Genomic DNA, 21,306 nt, shown 5'->3' with positions numbered 1-21,306 from the left:
GCCATTTTGATATCCGTGCGATTGCGCGCTTACGGCCTCAGAACATACAACATAAGCGTGCAATTGAGAGGATTTCCCAGACTGAATATGGAAAGGCTTGCCGATTTTGGTACCGTATGTCGTCAGTATAGGTTTTAAATTTAATCCTTCATGTCTTTGTCATTTAGTGAGCAGTAAAAAAATCAACTAACCTTCCATCATACAATCTAGCCTTTTCTCAAACTGTTTTCATGTTGTTCGTAAAAAAAAACACGCATGATTGAATTCATTTGGATTTTTATGACTTTGGAGCGTGCATATAATTAAATTGTTATCGAGATTTTTTTGCTAGTAACTACCGCAACTTGGTCTAATGTTGACACCCCTCCTCTAATTCCGACACTCTTTTTATCAGCTGAAATTGATAGAAAGGTTGAAACTGTTTTTCTTTGCTTAGATGTCAGAGAGGAATGATCCTTTTTCAATCAGTGATTCAAGCTTTCCTATTATTCCTATCTCTAAAGCAGAGTGTTTAGACCAACTTACGGTACAAATATCACAAGATTTCAAATCGGTCTCTCTGAAAACAGGGCAATGGGCCCTTAGGATAACCAAAGGGTGATAGGTTATGGTTATGGTTAAAATATATATATTGAAAAGTCAAAACTGAGAATTAAATTCATCAAACACTTTGTGTGAAAATTTTCTTCTTTATTTTCAGGGAAAACCTTATACTCTCAAATCTCATGCGAAGCCTTGTCATTGCATCTGGTATGAATGCCTCAATAAAAATGACAGAAGAGCTGTTGGCTTATGTTGGGGAACTTTTGAGTCATGCTCACAATATGGAAAATTGGCCACCATCTTATGTCACTGCTACTTCTCTTCTTAAAAGTAGGGGCGTTTACATTGATCCTGTTCACCATAAAGTCTGCTTTAGCGTTGATCACCCCCTTCACCACTATGTTGTTGGTATTGATGAGCAATGCCCACATTGTGATGTGACACCCTCAGTTGATAGATATATCTTCCTATTAAGGAAAATAAATCGTTGGTTTCTATCGGATGACATGGCAGAAAAATGTTAGCTCATTGGAGAGATAGAGATGTGTGGTTAGGAAAATCAGGAGTTAGCTATCCAGTAAATGAGATTTGGCACGGTCCAGATTCAAAGAATTGCAGTGGTTCTGGGACACTGATTGTAGATGGCCACTTCCACACATTTGTACCAATTGCCACAGTTATATCAATCTTATGGAATCAAAGTGAAACAATTGATGTAACTTGTTATCATTGTTACCAAGAAGAGACAATACAACCAAGTTTGTACATGGAGATCCTCGAAACATTGCTTTGATTGGCCATTGGGATGGGTGGAGTCCAAAATCTGGAAGAGGCTCTGGTAGGTTTTAGATTTTTTTTTTCCATTTACTTTAGGTGCCTATAAGCATAGGGGTTCAAAGGGGTGGAGGATGAATTGTCCAGGGGTATTGAAAAAATACCAAAAAAATGCAATGTCCAGGGGGTGAATTCCAATGTCCAGGGGTAATTTTTTGTGTCCACGGGGTTGATTTGATGTTTGCCCAGGGGTATAACCCGTGTCCAGGGGGTTAAAAATCAAAATGTCCAGGGGTAATTCATGAAAAAAACTATATATCCTCCACCCCCCATGAACGGATTTTTTCTGGAAGAGCCCATTATTTAATCCAGTAACGATTTTCTTATAGTAAAGTTTCCTCGAACTCGTATAAATAGTTTTACTTTCAGGGAAAATGATACCCTACAAGGATAACAGAAATATATATCTTTCCATGTGGTGTTCGTAGGAAGGAGATAAAAGCAAGAAAAAGCGTTTTATTTGTCTATTCGTTTTATTGCATCCGAAATGAAATTATGATTACATTTTTGATATTTTTTTTCTTATTTTTTTTGCCAGGGATGACAGTCGTTGAAACAAGCAGTGCAGGTGCAACGTACGGTTACCTTGGTAACTACTGGGTAGGGTATGATAGTGAGGCTAGCATGATCCATAAAGTTCGATCACTGATTAAAGGGCGCGGCTTAAAAGGAGCCATGTTCTGGGCCATCGACCTCGATGATTTCACGGGTAGCTTCTGCAATAACGGTAAATATCCACTCATGAATGCCGTGAAAAATGAACTAGCTTCCGGACAGCCCTTTACTACACAACCACCGTCAGAAACAACTGTGAAACCCTCACCAACAGAAACACCGATTACTTCCGAAGAGGCTACTACGGAAGCACCCGTGACCGCTCCACCAATCACAACTCTAGTGCCACAAACAACTGAACAGGAAACAACTGAAACACCTTCTGGTAAATGCTACCCCACACCAAACTATGCTTCACAGCCAGGTATGAAACAATGGTGTACCACTAATTGCAAACCTGGTGAATTTTCTTATTGTCCTGCTTCTCATTGTATATGCGATAGAACTACGCCTCAACCACCCGCTACCACTCAGGTATCACCCACCACCCAACCAACAGCTACCACTCAACTACCAGCCACCACCCAACCACAAGAAACAGAATCCCCAGGAACCGCTTGTCACAGTATCCCTCCTTATGACAAACAACCCGGAATGGATCAATGGTGTGAACAAAATTGTGCACTTGGTTATTGTCCAATATCTCATTGTAAATGTGGTGGTGGAACGGAGTCACCATACGCCAGTTGCCATGGTGTCCCACCATATCACACACAAGCCGGTATTGATGGTTGGTGTCGACAAAATTGTGCTTCAGATTACTGTCCTTCAAGCCATTGTAAATGTGATTGATATTTTGGTAACGAAAAACGACGTTTTTTGAAAACAATTAGAACTTAATTATTATCAAACAAACGCTTCAAACAACCACTGGTATCAAGTGGCCTAGGAATCATTTTTCATTTATTTGAATAAGCTCTGTTTACTCTGATTCGAATCCTATACGAGATTTCCTTTTGGAGAGTGCGACACGCTTTTATTTAAGGGCACTGGCCATCGGATACGAATTTTACAGGTAAACCTTTTGTATTGACTACGCACTGACACTTTTAACAAAAAAGAAGTTTTAATAAATTGTTTCTGAATTTATTCTATCAAGAGTAATTTAATTTAATACTTTAGTAATTTAATAACAAAAATGTTATATCTCTCTTTTTATATTAGATTGTCTGCAAAAGATTGAGCTATAAAGATATGCCTCTTTTTGTACAAAAAAATTGGAATGAAAAAATTGGTCAAAACCACTATTTTCATAATTTTGAGATGAAGAACATTTTTCAGGATTTAAATAAAGTTCGGGCGAGTATTGAGTTGTCAATAGCTCTTCAATAATATTTTGAATTTAGAGAGATTAGTACATGACGAATGATTAGAATCTATTCCAGGTGTTTGATTAATCGAAACATAAAACTCTTCAAAACACCTTATATTGACTATATAGAAAATGCTGAAACTCGATGTTGATCAAAATTAATGGGCGTAAATTTCCCGGTGACTCCTTTTCCGAAGAAGAAATATTTCCCAAGGGATAAGTTCTTATCACCAATTGCTATAATCCTTACGAATTTTCAAAGTATAATTTTCAACTCTGAGTCGTCTTGTTGTCTTTTTCTTTGATTTTCTCAAAAACGCGTTTCCGGGGGTTTGCAAACACCTTGTCAGGAAAATCTCAGGATCAGAAAGTAATATAGACTTGAAATTTTCAGGGAAGTTGCCTGGCATGATTGTGCATGGAATGAGTGGATTAAAAAGTTTCAAAGTTGGTTTCCTGATTTTTGATTTCAAAAAATCGTTTTTTTCAGTTTCTTACCCCCTGGAAAATTTTTTTTTTTACTCATTCCGTAATTTTTCCATATAATACTGAACTTTAAAAAAAAAAGTAACTTTGTAGGTAACTCAGTGTTTCAGAAAACCTGACACAAGCAAAATATAGTATTTTACCCCCTGGCTGATTTTACCCCCGTCTTTAGTTATTTTTAGAATGTTTTTCTATTTTTAGAAACCTTAATAATTGATTATCATTTCCTGAAAATTTCATCAAAAATATTAAGCAGTTGTTAAGTTGTTGCAAAAGATGTATTTTTTGACTTTTTTAAATCTGAAGGTTAACTCCCACCTTAATAAGAGCGGGGTGGACTTTTTTCTCTTAACAATAAGCGGAGGGACGTCTATTCGGGAGACAAGAGTAGATATTTATTTATTAAGTATCAGGGGGGTCAGGGTCAGAATTTGCCGGAAATTCGGCCGTCAAAATAGTTCCTTGGCCGGTGGAAATGCTATCCGGCCGTCGGAATAGTCATCCGGCCTGCGGAAAATTGGCCGTAGAAAAAGTTATTTGGTCCGCGGAAATTGAGGTCGAGTTATTTTTTTCGAGTTATTTTTTTTTGAGTTATGAAAAACCGAGTTGTTGCGTCCTTTTTCGTAATTTTTGGCTTGATAAAAGTTACGTTTTAGATTCTTTAACACTTTTAACAAAGAATTGCCATTAAGAGTAATTAAGAACTTAATTGCAAAAATGACGTTATGAACTTTACAAAGACGTTAATAATATGTTGCATCACTTTCTTTTATAAAAAGTGCTAAGTTTTAATGGGTAATTAACCTTTTTGTTTCGAACTTTTTTCAAACTGTCCGAATTGAACTATTTTAAATTTTGCGGAAAATTTTTCTAAAAAGATGTGTCAAAAGTTATGACTGTTTTTTTAAGCAAAATCCAGATGAAAAATTGATTTTGAAGATTTCGAGACAAAGAAGCATTTACAAAAATTTTCCGCAAAAATTTTTATTGTTCGGTAAAAGATACAGCGAAAAATTTTTTTCTTCGCCGGAACTAAGCTCTTCAAAGTTGAAATACTCTTCCTCGCAAAAGTCTTCATTTTCTTTTTCATCAAATTTTTTCAATGCAATTTTTGAATTTTCAGATTCAGGAATAGTTTGAACAGAAAATGCATAACATGCCATAGTTTTGTTGGTTACATCAGTCAGAAAACACATTTTAAACACGGCAATTATGAAAAATTCACTATGGTCAGAGCCCTTAAACCAAAATTTACGGAAAATGTTATCATAACTCGTTTTGTCGTAGCTCAAAATAAAAACTCGAAAAAAATAACTCGACCTCACTTTCTGCGGACCGGATAACTTTTCCGACGGCCAATTTTCCGCGGATACCGGATGACTATTTCGGTGGCCAGACGACTATTCTGCCGGCCGAATGACTATTCCGACGGCCAATTTTCCGCCGGCCGGATAGCATTTCCGCCGGCCAGACGACTATTCCACCGGCCAAGGAACTATTTCGACGGCCGAATTTCCGGCAAATTCTGACCCTGACCCCCCCTGATAATTTAGTGAGGTCAAACGTCAAACTGGTTATCCCAATGGCTTCGATTGCAGTTTTTAAAGGTATTAATTTTTCATATACAATTTTGCTTTTTTTATAAGAAACACACTTTTAAGAAACATGAGGCTCAGAATGAGAAAATATTTTTAATTCGTTTTTTTTTTAAACCTTCCAATCAAAACAAGATGAGGCTGATTATGTCAAAAAATTTAAAAACATGTAAGAAACATTTGGCTCAAAAAGCCGATTTCTTAAGAAACATTGAGGCTGCTTGGTAAAACTAGTTTTAAAAAAAACAACGTGTATTCGTATGCGTGAATATTCATATTCAATGAAATTGTGTTACCTTTTTCAATCATTCAATGATTCTCTTTTTACTTCCTATATTGATTATTCAGGTTTGTGGTTTTTGAACAGTCCGATACAAGGTAGTACTTGCTTTCACTCATGTATATGGCGCTTCTGGTTTGAAAAAACCATCAACGGTTATCATGGGTCAAAATGGTAAATAGTTTATTTATAACGAGAAGATCTGAGTTGCATAGGCTGTTCTTCGGTGATTTATTTTTGATTTCAGAAGCCTTGATTGCCTCATAAGTAATTAGTTGAACTCGACCATGTATTGCTGGATAATGCTGATATTTACACATATTCTGATGTATGGCGAAGCATCAACACTTCAAACATACAACTCTGGAATCCGATTCGAATGCAAAATATTTCCCGGTTTTTATATCGGTTTTGAGGAAAATGAAATATTGGAAAATTCAAATGAAACGTTATTGTATTTAAAAGAAGACAGTATGGTATCCAATAGAACTTTATGGTTTGTTGAAAAGCAAATCGAATGTAACAAAAATGATTATGATGGATTCTATCTTCGTTCGTATACTTACCCTCAATATTATATGTCTTTAACGATTAGGAATACACTTCAATTGACCAGATCATCTGATTCAAAAGCATGTCTCATAGCAGCAGATAAAGAAAATGGTACAGTGACAATCGAATTCTCAAAGTCTACAGACTATTCTTTCTTTGGACTTAACGCTGTTAACCATACTATTGACTTTGTGACGACCTCTATGGTAGATAATAACATATTTTTCGAAACTTGGAAGCCGGAATATAACGGTGAGTTATTGGCAAGGCTATGGTTCAACAAACCTTTTTGTTAAGTTAATTTTTTGTTTTCATTACCATATTGCATCGAACATACACTCCTTTTTTAAACGCCCTCTCAAGCAAATAAGGCCGCTATTGAAAGAATTCTTTTTGGCTTTTTCGGTTACTAAGATGGGCAAACTTCTCAGAAAGGAAAAATCTTTATCTGAAACTTCTTCATAAGAGAAGACAGAAACAGAAAATCTTCTTGATAAAAGCTTTAAAGGTTTTGTTTTTAGATAAGAGTGATATCGTTTGCTTACTCATCAATTTTAATTCAGAAACGGACACGGATGGAAGACACTGTCCCGATATGAAATATGTGTCTGAGATGAAACGGGAACGTTTATGTAAAAACAAAACCTTTAAGCTTTAAGTGTGTAATAATCTAAATATTTTCATTTTTCATTTTAGCACACCAGGAAACAAAGGGGAACTGTGATAGTGGTAAGCTTTTTCTATTGTTTTATGTTTGCTTTTATAAAAGACCTTATGCAAAATCTTAATGGATTCTTACAGATTTTAAATTATTTTCATTTGTGTATGCAGTTGAAACAAAATTGGGTCAAACTGCGCCACCTATTAAAGAAACTATCTTTGTAAAAATTAAGCGAACGAAGTGGCTACAAATTGTTTGGATATTTTCCCTCTTTTTAGCCGAAAATTGCTGATTTAGAGTGAAACAACACAAATGAGCACCGACATTAGCAATTACAGACACGCTTTTGCAGGGATAAATGACTAGCCTATACTAGACATCACGGCTTTTTTTCTACGCTGTAACGTCTAATCCACTTTGCGACCTTTTCGAATGTTTCACTTTACCCTATTAGCCCCAAGTATTTTTGACTTTTGTATCCCCAGGGGGGGGGGGTAGAATCTACCACCCTCGATTATTTTCGATCTAGAAGAGCTACGGCCATGAAATTTGGTACAGATGTTCTCCATCATGATACAATTTTCCAGTAAGAAAAAAAAATTGATGACGTCATTCAAAAACTGATGACGCCATCACAAAATTTCCACCTGTCGGAAAAAAGCCCAAATATATGGTTTACAAAAATGTCTATTACAGTCGAACCAATAAATATATTTCAATTCTGTTTAAAGATTCTGAAAGGTAAAAGACTGTTCTTTAACATAATTGCCGGTTTTGCAATTTCCATGAAGAGTTTTTCTTAAAATCTATGCTGAAGATGAGTAAAATTTTAAGAATTTGATGACGTCATAAATGATGACGTCATCATTTTCAAAAATTTTCTTTTGATTTTTTAAATTTGTATTATCAATGCCTATCACGTGTAAAAATTTGAAAATGATTGAATAAATAGTTTAGAAGTTATCAGCACAAATTTGAGTTTTAAGCGATTATAGCTGGGTTTTATGTCATGTTTCACAATAAAGTCATAAAACCTGATCTGGACAACCTATGACCCTAAAATTTTGCACAAGTACTCTTAATAAGATTTTATTAAAAGTCAGAAAGTTTCAAGTCGTTTAAAAAAATTTTCTTTGAGATATAAACAAAAGAACTCCAGCGTGGTAGATTCTACCCCCCTGGGGCTAATAGGGTTAAACGTTTGAAGCTCTTGCAGTATCAAAAAAAATCGAACTTGCGTCAAAACACTTGAAAGACTTCTAATCGTCAAAGTGGAACTCACTAAGAAACGGGATGAAAAATCCCGGTTTTTGGTGAGGTGCTCGCTGGGAAATGACATACTAGTAGTACAGTTTACTATATCATTTCCCTGCTTTTTGGTGCCCCAATTAAATCGACGCTTAGTTTGCTTGAAATAAACTACTTTGATCATTTGGTCAACTCGTTATTAAAAGACGTAGGTCAGTACTTATCTTCCAGGGCTACTAGAAGTATCTTATCCTAACAAGAATGGCTATTAAGTTTTGAAGCTCAAATTCTTGATATCCGTAAGACATTTTTCTAGCGGTAACACCCAAAAGAATCCGGGATTTGACCTCTCTCTGCTACTAAAAATAGAAACACGAAGGTTCAAAATCCGGCTTTTTTCGAGTGCTACCGTTAAAAAATATGACGTCATCTTGACTTACGCATATCAAAAATACAGTAGCGTAGACAAGAGGGGCGCAAAATTTGTGTAGGAGAGTAGATTTTATGACACTCTCATTATCTATTCATAATGAAAAAAGATAATTACAGTGTCATAAAAATCCGCTCCCTCACACAAATTTTGCGCCCCTCCTGTATACGCTACTGCAAATAGGCCCCTTGTGTATTTTTTCGCTATCTAATAAAATCACTTTTCGAAATGGAAAAAAAAACAGATCTTTTTCGAAAATCTTTTTATTTCTCATTATACTTTAGCTGGCGGAGCATGGAGCATATGGAGTGATTGGAGTCTTTGTAGCTCATCATGTGGTAATGATGGAATACAAAAAAGATATCGAAAGTGTTTCTCTGATCAATGTTTGATTGAATTCGATGTGGATATCAAAACTTGTAATCGTCAAAGGTGCCCAGGTAGCTAAAAGTAAATAAAATCTGACCCTTATATCATAGTACCCAGAGTAACTGGTGGTACCATTTTTTCATGCCATTTCATACCATTTCACTGATGGGCGTTGGTACAATCCTGAGCTCTATCAAAATTATAAAAAAGTGAACGAAGGAACTAGATTCGAGTTTGTCATTATACGATATCCAGGTACCTTTCTTTTTATGATACTGAGAAAAAGTTCTTTCCTAGTCCTATTTTTTAAACAGGTGTACTGATCTAATTGTTCTATCCCGAAATTATAAGAATTCTAGCTTTGTTGCCACCGGAGGAAGCCTAAAGCTTCTGAGGATGGCATTCATAGCTTCATGCATAAGGAAGTTGGGCAAACATCTCATAATTTTGCGCACGTTTTTCAGTATTTTAGTTCCGCTTAACGGTAGCAGTCTTATCTTACGGTCTCTCTATTGTTTTATCATCATCAAAAAGACTTTTCCGGAGTTATTTTGATCTGATGACTCATTTTGAAATGTCAGTTTGTCTTTTTCTTATCCCTGGAGAGTTAAATGAATCTAAGGTAATTCCCTTTTCTAGGAAATTCCCTTTTTATACCACAAGTAGTTATTAAGCGCTCTTTATAGGTTAAAAACATTACTCTACTCAAACTATTCGAAAGTTGCTAAACGTGTACATTAGTAAAATAACATATGAAGAGCAGTATCTTCAGATATATACGCTTTTCATAGGAAAAACCAGTAAGTCATATGATTCGGGCTGGGCTGCTCTTAAATTTATATGAGTTTTTCAGCCTTAAATGTCAATATTAATTAAAATGGAAACATGTACTTCTCAGTAATTTCTGAAATCTGAGGTTCAGATTCTTCTTAATTTGTTCTTAGGTTTTGGCCAAATTTCAGCCTCGTTTTCTTATGAAATTGTTCTTATAAAAAACATGTAAGACAAGGCACGGATATCACTCTAAGTAGACTGTAAATCACTCCCTTGACACATTTGTTAGCATTTGAAAGAATTTTGTCTCAGATGAGAGGTCACTCTTAACAAAATTACTGTAGGGCTAAGATCATTCCTTTTGAACGCCAAACTCAACTCTATGTGTTCGTTTTGTTGCGGTGGCACCTTAATGAAAGTTATGGCTAGTATATTTACTAATCCATAGAGCATTATTTTTTATTTTCCTCGAAATAACTTTATATGATTTTCTAAACCTAAGGTTCTAGTGAAGATTTAAGTTTTGATAACTAAATAATTTCAATTTTCGATTTTTTCATCCAGTACAAGCAGACTATTACACAACGCTTTGGAAATGTTATTACTGGCCTCCCGTTCATGGTCAATGGAGCAATTGGTCAACTGTAAACGAAACATTCCAAAACGACACGACGTGCCCAGGGAAACTTTCGTTCGCAACACGACAGTGCGATTCTCCGACACCAGAGTATTGCGGAATGTATTGTGGATCCAGTAGTATCAAGATTGATATATTTCCTGGTATGTGACACAATTTTTCAAATAGATATACTTTTGTAAATATGGAAATATGACTTTTTTATATTTCCAAAGTTGTGGAAATATCATATTTCATGATATTTCCATATCATATTTCATGATATTTCCAATTCTGAATTCATTCCAATTTTTAAATTTGAAATATTTTGAAAATATGATATTTCAGATTTGGAAATATCATGAAATATGGTATTTCCATAACTTAGAAATATAGAAAAGTCATATTTCCATATTTACAAAAGTATATGGAAATATCATATTTTCAAGATATTTCCAGGATTGGAAACCTCTTATTTCGCCTAGTGGAGGGGGCATGGAAAAATTGGCTTTTATAATCACACCCTTACACTACAGTGCAGCAAAAAATTGGTAATATTCATACCCTTACAGTGCATTTTCCTCGAATTGTCAACTCTTTTTGAGCAAAATAATCTGAATTTTTCGGGCAAAAATGTGCAACTGTTCCTGGATTTGCTGAAAATTCCACCCTGCATCTAAAAAAAGTCAACCCTACAGTGCGGTTCTGTTATCTTTAAAACATACCCTTAATCGCCGCACATACCGCCGCCGGTCAATTTGCCTGACTACCATCCCCATCCAGACCTTTCATTCCTGTTCTATGACTTGTTTAAAAGGTTGTTATAACAGTTATTTAACAATTATTTCAACGGAGCTGTGAAAAAGAACAATAACTTGATGTATTTCGCAAAAAAAGCTCCGACATCATTCAATCTTCTCTAAATTAGATGTATAAATCATCAAAAAGTATCTTATCTTCCTACCGGTCTATAAAACAAATATGAACCTATCTCTGGAACTCAGGAATTATTGGAGCTTCTGAATTGAAAGTTTTACCAATGATAGGTATATTGACCACCTAAGTCGCTGTGAGAAATTTCAGAGGCCCCTTAGATGCATGGAGGGTATTTGCAATTTATCTCTTTGTTCTAGTGGATGGTGGTTGGTCTAGCTGGAGTGGTTTTTCTTCTTGCACACTAAGTTGTGGAAGTGGTACGCAGTATCGAACACGAGCTTGTGATAATCCATCAAGTCAGTACGGAGGAAAGTATTGTGAAGGCTATGAACGAGAAGAAAAATCATGCAATATCAATCCATGTTCTGGTAAGAGTAATCAATGCCATGGGGAAATTAGCGGGTTTATCTTCTTACCCAGCTGGCACACAACGTTGTTTCAACGTTCAGCTAACGTTATATGGACGTTGTGAGTATTTGAAAAACGTTGAAACGACGTTGTGTTCCAGCTGGGTAAGCTTTGTGTTTTCTTGACATTGATTGATATTTTTTATTCCCTAGATCCTGGTCACTGAGAGTAAAGGTAGATAATGGGCTTTTCCAGAAAAAAATTGAATATGGGGGTGGAGGATATAACAATTTTTAGTGATTTACCCCCGGACAAAGTGCCTTTTGGCCCCCCAGACAACTGGTTTACCCCCCCCCCCCCTGCGGGTAAGCATCAGTTGACCCCCCTGGACAACCAAATTACCCCAGACAGAGCAAATTCACCCCCCAGACAAGGTAAATTTCGATGTTTTTTCGCTACCTTTCGCGACCCCCCCCCCCGGACACTATAGCCTCCACCCCCCATGTATGAACATTTTCTGGAAGAGCCCAATAAGAATTTGTCCCATCATCATATTTGTAAACAAAAACTTCGGTTCCCTGTACAAATTATTTCAGCCAATTCTTCACACTCGTTCGGTTTTGGATTGAGGAGTGAAATGACAAGAAGTCTCGGTTTCTTCTCAGCCATATAGCGCAGAATAGAGTTTATAGAGTAATCCATATGATTAGGAGCTTGGAAAGCATTAACTGCAGCGAATCCCAATGATGTGGTTTATGACTGATCTGGTGACGAAAAGTTTTCTTTTTATGTCAATCATTGCCTTTCACTCGTTCAAAACAGAACCACCTGGCAATGAAACACTTTTCCGATACCTTCAGGTGATCGCCAACTCACCTAAGCTTGAAGCCCTTTTAAGATACAGTGTGTCCAAATAAAAGCGGAGAAATTTTTATTTATTTCTTCTCGTTTAATTAGATTATTTTTCTTATAAGCATATACTTTATAAGAATCAAATCAATAACTCTCGATAGATGGTGATATACCTTTGGGAATTAGTTTTTACAAAGTAAACAAGGGATGGCGCACAATATGAGCATATTTATTTTTCTTATAAGCATATACTTTATAAGAATCAAATTAATAACTCTTGATAGACGGTTATGAACCCTTCGGTTACTAGAAAATTTTTTGACCCCATCTAGGTTTGTCCACCCCCTGTATGGTTATAAAATAGAACAACCCATTGCTGAAACCATAATCGACCAACAAATAAAGGGCAGAATCGTCAATGGACCCGTAATTAGACGCACCCGAAAATTCACGACAAAAAGAATAGAGCGCTCTTCTCTTGATTCCAGACGTCTTGAAGAAATCAAGGATATCAGCGGTGTCTTCCGTGGTCTACGGAGATATGTCAAAACCGTGGGTATTGAAGACAATACAGGAAGCGTCGAATGTTCTGCTGGTACTTAATCGATTCCGAATCTCTATTTCTTTACGAAGAATATTTTGAGGTGGGCTTGGCGGCAATAAAGGTGAAATGGATGCAAAAAGATCTTCGAACTGGGTGGAAGCCTGGCTGGTATTCTGCTGTTGTCCAATCATTTGATATTCAAAACGACACCATCAACATCATTTAAAATTTAGAACCTAACGTGATATACTCAGTGGAAATATCCCCTTGCATTTCGTCTTGCAGAATCAAATTAGCTGCGAAATGATTTAATTAACTAGCCAATTATACTTTTCCCTATATTGCATCCATTTTCCAGTCCCCACCTAGCCATAACTACTTCATCTTTTTCATTTTTAAATCAAAAAACTTTTGAGCTTGTTTGTTTACATGCTTGGAGGTCTTTTTCTATGCTCGCTAGCCGGAAATCTCTTTTTGGTGATTCCCGCCTCTTTTCGGTCTTTGACTAATTAACTAATTAACTAATTAACTAAGATTATAAAATTTACTTGCTATACTTTATCATTTCTCCTTATTTTTAAAAACAGTAAAGTAAAATTTTTTGGCCCAGCTAGCTTTAGCGTACTGGGCCTTTCATTAGCATTCTGCCCGGTGTCAGTGTGTAACAATTTACTAGGCGATACGCGTTTTCATATATGGCGTTTTCAAGCACAGGCTAATTCAGATTGTGAAGGATTTGATTGGCTGTTAGAACATGATTGACAGAATAAAAAACAATTGAAATCGTCTTTATTGGTTAAAAACATAAAAGGAGAAAATACAATTAACTATTAAAACTATAAGAACATAACAGATGTAGTGTGTTTTAAGAAAAACAATGTAACAAACCGTAACAAACCTTCTTCTCTTTAGGAAGATGTTCTTTTAAAAAAAAGTTGTTTTTACATTTCTCTATCATGTGAACAGTTCAGTTGTTCACGTGTTAGGAAAAAAACATCTCTGTATATAAGATTTAAATATTATGAATTATTTCTTATTGTTGTAAATAAGAGATAGCCGAATGGTCTAAGGCGTCTATGGCTTGTACTGGCGACTCCAGGTTCAAATCCCCTCTGCTACTCAAGTCTTGTTCAGTTCATACTTTTATTCGCTGGGCCTTCATGCCCTATGGGCTTCTTGTATAATTTTAAAAAGCATCGACGTAAAAAGAAATCACCTTTTTATTGGAAATCTAATTGTTTAATCGTTTTTCCCTTTTTAGCCCTTTAAGACTACGTGCTTCTTAAAGCGTAGGATTATAGGAATCAGCTGGCGATTCTTGATGTTGCGTTTTATTCTTGATCGACTGAAGCCAAATGATTTTTTAGCAGCAAAGTCAGTTAGGGTAAACAAAATCATGGAATTACATAGGGTTAAAGAATTTTCTAATCGGAATTACATAGGAGCAAATGATTTGAAGTTCCAGAATTTTTAGACCCGGAATTCCATAGGGGTAGGGGATTTTTAGACCCGGAATTCTATAGGGGTAAGGGAATTTTCGGACCGGAATTCCATGGGGGTGCACCTAAAAAAAAGAACCTCCTCAACAGGGGGGTACGGACTTTATCTGGAAAAGCCCATTACAGAAATTGAAAATATGTTTTCTTCAGTAGATCAGCTTTTGCCTATAAGGTTTCCCTGAACTTTCATGACGTTTGAATTTGAAGACTGTATTATGATTCATGATCATCCAAAAATTTTGAAGCCGCTTCGGATGTTCTCAATATTTTGGGTAATTTTTTCCATTTTCCTAAAAGAAATTAGGTGTTTTAGAGTCCACGGAGCCTTAAAATGTTCTTAACTTGTTCTTAATATTTTGGCCATTGAAGCCTTTTGTTCTTATATAGTTTTTTCTTACTAGATTTTTTGGCAAGTTTTTTTTAAAGCAAAGTATAACTGTTATCCTGCCACTCGTACTGTCTTCAAGAAAATTGGCAACTGATTTCTCTTTATCTTGTATTCTTTTACCAGCTTGGTCAAGTTGGTCATGTCAGCATTGTTCAAAGACAGCCATACGAACACGCACGTGTCATCATGGATGTTCTGGCAAAACGACCGAAACTAAAGAAATGTGCCAAATTGAATCTTCATGCTTCCCTGACAAAGGTAATGCAACCCTGTCTCAAGTGAAAGTGCTTCTTAGTTTTTTAAAGAGGAAAACAAGTACTTGACAGGGTTATTATTCACTGGGGACGAGTTTAGCCGCATTCGGTGAAGGGTTTTTACGTCAAATACTGAATGTGGATTTTGTTAATTTCAATTATTGCCCCGCAGGGGATTTTGTTCCTTCACGTAGTGGACTTGCTCGCCAGAAAAATATTCATGTCGTTGATGTTTCTTCCGATTCTGAGCGGACCGCCGCTGTTAAAAAATGGTCACGCGCACCTATTGTTTTGTCTACTTTGTTGCGACTTGTATTGATTTTAGTTCTATTCTATTCTTCTATTTATTAAATTCTATATTCTTACAAAGTAAAACAGGGACAGTGCACAATATGTGCATTATTTTTCTTATAAACACAAACTTTATTAGAATCATATCAATAACTCTTGATAGACAGCCATATACTTGGTAATTAGTTCCTACAAAGTAACAACAACAACAAGGGATATTTAAAAGATATTTTACTGTGTGCGCCAAGCTGTACACCTCGTTTCTTTTTTATCAGCCAATCAGTTCATTCTCAATTATGAATGCGTTCGCGAGGCATTCATAGCGCGACCGCTACTTGCTAGTATAACCCAAATAGAACGGTCGTAGCGATAATTACTTTTGGAAGTTGCCACTGCCAATTTTCTTTAGCTCAAATTTACTTTTCATTCAATCTACACACATCTACCATCTATCTACACTAAAAAAATATTTTTTTAGTAATAAGCTACAACACTGATTTATGGGGCAGTTGGCGTTCATGGGAGTATTGCCCAAAAGGAACCTGGGTTGTCCAGCTTCAAACAAATATCGAAAGCCACCAAGGAGGTATAGAATCTTTCATAAAAAGTTGTTTCCGAGAATTTCATGGCATGGTTTTGTTAAATCTCTTCAGTTCCTGCCAAGTATAATTTTCATCGTTCTTGAAATTAATCAAAATACAAAATTATCTCGGGTTATAAATTGGTTCTCAGGGCAAATTTTCTTATGAAATGGGTTCTATAAATACATGTGTTTTATATCTTATCTTAGAGCAGTTACAACTCTAGATAGAGAGATAGGAATTTACTACTCACTATAGCTAGATACTGATAGTGTTCAATAAAGTTTTTCTCTTTGTTCAATGTATGTCTCTTTTTATCCCAGATGGCGATGACACGGCATTAAATGCGATCTCTTTAAGATGTAACGATGATGTTGGCGCTACCATCAAAAGTGGATCCACCAATTGGGGCACTTGGCAAGCCGAGTCACAAAAATGTATTAATGGATTTTACGGTGGAATCCTAAAATTTGAAAGCTCCCAGGTAATACACATTGGACTTCTGTAACTTATCATCTCCGAAGAATCAAAATATCATTTTAAGGCTTTTAAATTTTCCAGCAGTCAATAATTTCGGTTTCTCAAGAACCAAGAACTCAAATTTACCCCTGTTTAAGAGGTCATCTTATTGAGTTGATATTTTTAGAGGTTAGATACCATTACACCTCCTTAATAAAGTTGATTACATAGATCCTTCTACTCTTCTTATCAAAATATTTATTCTAATTCCAACCCCTCCCACGTGCTAAAATTACCTTGTAAGAAATAAATCTTATTTTATAATGAATTTTCAGGGGTCTGATGACGATACTTCGACCAATGCCATTCGTTTGATATGTCGAGATGACAATCAGTGGTACAGAAGCGGTGAAGGTGGTTGGGGTTCATGGACACAAAGCACTTACTGTCCTGCTGGCTACAAAATTGTTGGTCTTCAAACACAGATCGAAAGTGACCAAGGGAGTGACGACGATACTAGTTTGAATGGTGTTCGATTGTTGTGTCGATATTTTGGATAGGGCAATGGCGTGATACAGATAATTGATAAAGGGGGTGTTCTAATTATTACAAATTGTATACTTTTTTGTTTTGTTTTGTTAATTATGAATTGCATTAAAAAAATTGTTCTATAGGATTAATCACTACATCGTTCAAACAGGGATATGTTATAGCGTAGCTGGATGAAGGACGAGAATTCCTTAGCGGATTGCTCCGTTGTCTTTTCTATTGTAAACTGTTGATAATAGAAATCCATCTCCCCTTAAGTGTTCTGTTTTTATTATAAGAAAAATGAAGCAGACAAAGTATTCATGCAGTACGTTTGCATATATTTTGCTATGATGTTCCCGCTTTTCATCAAAATAATATTTGCAAAAGATACCCCAAAAGCTTCTTTGTAAATGAAATCTAATTTTATCAGCGTGTGTTATGAATTTGAGAGGCTTTCATGATTTCTCTTTAAAAATTTCGGATGTAAATATTTTGACAAATATTGTTTCAATTGACTTGAATTTTTTTCCATAATCAGACATACCGACTTGCTATCTGAAAATATCAGTTAGAAAGTGAGGCACCCCGCGGTGTAGCGCGGTATTTCAAATGAAAAAGAGCTATTTATAATCTTACAGAAGGAATTTCTTATAACTTTACTAATAAAAACAATGTTTTTCATTTTTTTTAATTGTCATTCACCAATGTTTTACAGACCCTTGATAATTAAAAGTTTTTAATCGTGAACAATAAATGCAGCAGCAGAATCATTGGCTAAAAAGAAATCCAAATTTCACGAATTTATAATTAAAAAGTTTAATTTCATATCAAATTTTAATGTCAGGGACAGAGATAGAACAAGGCCTTTTCAAATGTGCTTTATCCAGCTACACTATAAGATATCCCTGATTACAAGAAATATCTCTTTTGTAGCATGATAGAATTACATTGTTTCGATTTTAGAGGAATTCAGTAAATTGTTCCTCTTAAGAGTCAAAATTATCTATAAAATAGGTGCTTATCCTCTACCATTGGATAACTCTTAAAACCTACAGCAAAAAAAGGTACCCCCTATATCCTGATAGAGAAAGCAGTAAGGGCGGAAACTTTTTCTGGTGAGTCAAGGCTACCTATGAATTTTTTCTCTGGGTATGGTTTTTTGAAATAATAAACAGACTTTATGTTATGATTCTCTACCGCTGACAATTTTTTAAAAAGCGCTGATGACATTTCTGAGTTGTGTTTTCAACGACGCGAAAAAAAAATTAGCTTTGAACTTAATCCAAGATCTTGGATTGTCGTCATGGTTACTTTTCTCTGCGTTGATTGCGTGCTGAATAGAATCTGGATTGGTCAGCCTGTGCTTTTCGCGGTAAAGTACTAGTAGAAAGACACGTATCTTCTAGCTCAATTTCATCATTGCGTGATAGTAAAAAAGGGGAAAGGAATGGAAACGAATAAATTTGTTATAGATATAATTTCATTTAACCATCAATTAATAAGAGGCCCACTATTGAAACGAATCATGTGACTAACCATACTCGTAAATTATGTAAAAAATTTACTTCAATTTACTCCTCCTATTTGTATTTACTTCTTCCATTAATGCAGTATTTTAAATATTGTCTCAATATATTAACTAATAAATATTAATTCGTTTCGTTGTTATGGGAGATCTTATTTTTAGAATAATTATAGGAATAAAGCTTGGCCATTCATTCAGTCATTTTAGGATATATTATTGTAATATCACTTAAAGGTGAAAGATCCGATCATGTTTTCCTTCGCTTTGGTCATGATTCTACGATTGGTTCAAACAAAACAACAATCCTTAACATTCACTGATGTGCGTCCGAATAAACGCTTGGTATCGAATATTATAACAGTATTTTCGGACATTTCTGGACAAACACCTATACCGTGTTTGAAAAATTGTCTCGCTAATCAAAATAAATGTAAAGCGATCAACTTCAACGCGAAACTTAAAATTTGTGAGTTACTTGGAGATAATGCTCATTCAACACACAATAAACTCAGCTTGAAAACTGAGAAGGACTGGGTGTATTATGGACCTAAACAACAAAATGAGGTAATCAATTATCTTTCGACGCTGCAGTACTTTAAATTTAATATTTGTACTCTTAGGCTCCAAATAAACGGGGGGGGGGGGGTTCAAATAAACGGGGGGGGGGTTGGAAAATTTTCTAGATTTTAATAAACGGGGGGGGACCTAATTGCCGGGGGGTTGGAAATTGTACTTCTGAAACCAAAAAATAAGGTAGAAATAGGCTAAAATCAGGCTATTTAGAGCAAAATAAGGGGCCTTCTCTTTGACAGCTGAAAATATTCTTAAAGATTAATAAACGGGGTGGTCCTAATAAGGTCCGGGGGGGTTGGAAAATTTTCGAAAAATTAACAAGCAGGGGGGGCCCGTTTATTTGGAACCTAAGAGTATCAAATTTACGGTTCTGGTCTTTTTACATGGGCTTCTGCTCATCCTCTAGCGAAGAGAGTTTCTATACAGGAAGTACCTATATCTAGGTCTTTGCATGGGGATGTAAATTCCATTGTTTTCTAGCCAGAAAATTCAGTTGGGATGGAAAAAATAGTACAATAGATCTTATCGGAGTTTTTGATTTTTCTAAAAAAACGATGCATTGTGGAATTGTTTCGGGGGTATTACAATAGAAATCTCTCAGGAATTCCTCGAGGCAATTCTATTGTAATACCCCCGAAACAATCCCACAATACATCGTTGTTTTAGAAAAATCAAAAACTCCGATAGCGATAAGGCCTATATTTCTATAGGTCTGAGAATTTCCTTATCTGTTTATTTTCAGTGGGGACAAAAATTAGAGTATAATTTCCCACCGGGGGACGATATTTTTGCCAATTTTTCCAGTGAGAAGGGTTTCTATAGTCGGTCTGTGAGAAAGGAGGTGTATTTCCATTTTCTTCCAAAGGTTTATACAGGATGTGATCAATTCAAAGATATTGATGGACGAGAATACTGTTGTCCTCCAGGAACCCATGGATCACGTTGTCAATTTCAACGTAAGTTTTCACTTGAACATAGATTCATTCCCGGGGGGGGGGGGTACTAGAGTTGGCGGATGAGTAGTATGTCCGGACGGGACCTCTGAGAACAAGACCCTTAGAGAGACTGATTTTTGCCAAAGATGATCCTTAGAGAGTCTTTTTAGAAAAACTTTCTTCCATTTTAGAAAAGAATCCTACCCTTTTTTTCTCTCGAAACCAAAAGTTTTCTAAAAATTGTGAATTTTATGATTTTTCCAACCCTTAGATTAGAGAGACTTTGAAAGGCGATAAAACCGACCCTTACCGTCTGCACATACCCAGCACCCTTTTTTGCCTAAGTGCCCCCCCCGGATTCATTCAAAATGAGCCTAAATAGTCCAAGCATGAGTAACTATGTAATAGTTATCACACGGTACCGAGTACAATATGGGATATTATTTTTCGAGTTCAGATTTTTCGTCATATTTTCAGAGCATTTAGGCAAGGAAATCACAGAAAGCTCTGAACGAGAACATTTCATTATATATGTTGATGATAAGATCGTAAAAGTCCTTGTATTTTGATTAATATCTAGCTACTCTCTATCAAATCATTTGACATTTTAAATTGCTAATATTTTTATCAAATTTCAGCGTCTGATTTCCAGCATTGAAAAAAATCTGAAAATTATTTTAAAAGCGTCGATGAGTGTTGCAATGGTTTACCTATAAACACTTGTCATTTTTATTCTCACTTAGGAACTACGACCACTACACCAACAACGACAACGACACCGACAACGACAACCACGGCACAAGCAAGAGGTTGTGTTGGAGTCGCTCCATTTGACACTGATGCTCAAGCTTCGTCATGCATGAGTACTTGTTTTCACATTCCTCCATACTGTCCATCCACTCATTGTCAATGCTGGGGAGAGTGATAGCATCCTGAGCTTGGTCGTTGAACTTTATGTTTTTATTTTGAGAAAAAGACATTTTAAACGATGAGAACATAATCACTGAACCATAACAAAATCAAAAACATAAATCCATAACAAAATCAAAAGTCAAGGAAACGAAAGACATCAAAATCAAAAAACAGATCACCAAACATTTATGCAGAGATCATGGCATTTGAGGCGTAAAAAATCTACGCCTTGTCCCATGGTTTCTTTTTTTGTTTCATGGTACACAAAGTGAGGGAAATACCCAAAAGACACGCTGATTTTGTCCTTGGAACAATGAAGCAAAATTGATTCGAATGAAAAACTTCTGGTGTCCCCAAGCCTTA

At 35.8% G+C, this 21,306-nt stretch overlaps 2 protein-coding genes across 2 annotated transcripts; both read left to right on the top strand.

Moving 5' to 3' along the window:
- Positions 1-1,917: 1,917 nt before the first annotated feature.
- On the top strand, positions 1,918-3,584 carry LOC136818300 (oviduct-specific glycoprotein-like). The gene has a single exon (XM_067074684.1). The coding sequence runs from the start codon at positions 1,918-1,920 to the stop codon at positions 2,782-2,784; it is 867 nt and encodes a 288-aa protein (XP_066930785.1). The 3' UTR covers positions 2,785-3,584.
- Positions 3,585-5,967: 2,383 nt separating this feature from the next.
- On the top strand, positions 5,968-17,147 carry LOC136818199 (coadhesin-like). Its single transcript, XM_067074562.1, has 9 exons — positions 5,968-6,469; positions 6,914-6,946; positions 8,841-8,996; positions 10,264-10,479; positions 11,449-11,619; positions 15,006-15,140; positions 15,906-16,013; positions 16,332-16,492; positions 16,803-17,147. The coding sequence occupies exons 1-9, from the start codon at positions 5,968-5,970 to the stop codon at positions 17,025-17,027; spliced, it is 1,707 nt and encodes a 568-aa protein (XP_066930663.1). The 3' UTR covers positions 17,028-17,147.
- The last annotated feature ends 4,159 nt before the right edge of the window (positions 17,148-21,306 follow it).

This window comes from Clytia hemisphaerica, unplaced genomic scaffold, assembly GCF_902728285.1.
Source record: "Clytia hemisphaerica strain Z4C2 unplaced genomic scaffold, Clytia hemisphaerica genome assembly, whole genome shotgun sequence".
NCBI lineage: Eukaryota > Metazoa > Cnidaria > Hydrozoa > Leptothecata > Clytiidae > Clytia > Clytia hemisphaerica.
This window is presented reverse-complemented; position numbering and strand designations above follow the sequence as displayed.

What these genes read in the sequence shown, in the direction of transcription:
- LOC136818199 (XM_067074562.1), top strand. Translation starts at nt 5,968, where the DNA reads ATGCTGATATTTACACATATTCTGATGTATGGCGAAGCATCAACACTT. An exon ending in TTGGAAGCCGGAATATAACG is followed by an intron (nt 6,470 to 6,913) that starts GTGAGTTATTGG and finishes TTTTCATTTTAG; the next exon opens with CACACCAGGAAACAAAGGGG. An exon ending in CAATATCAATCCATGTTCTG is followed by an intron (nt 11,620 to 15,005) that starts GTAAGAGTAATC and finishes TTCTTTTACCAG; the next exon opens with CTTGGTCAAGTTGGTCATGT.
- LOC136818300 (XM_067074684.1), top strand. Translation starts at nt 1,918, where the DNA reads ATGACAGTCGTTGAAACAAGCAGTGCAGGTGCAACGTACGGTTACCTT.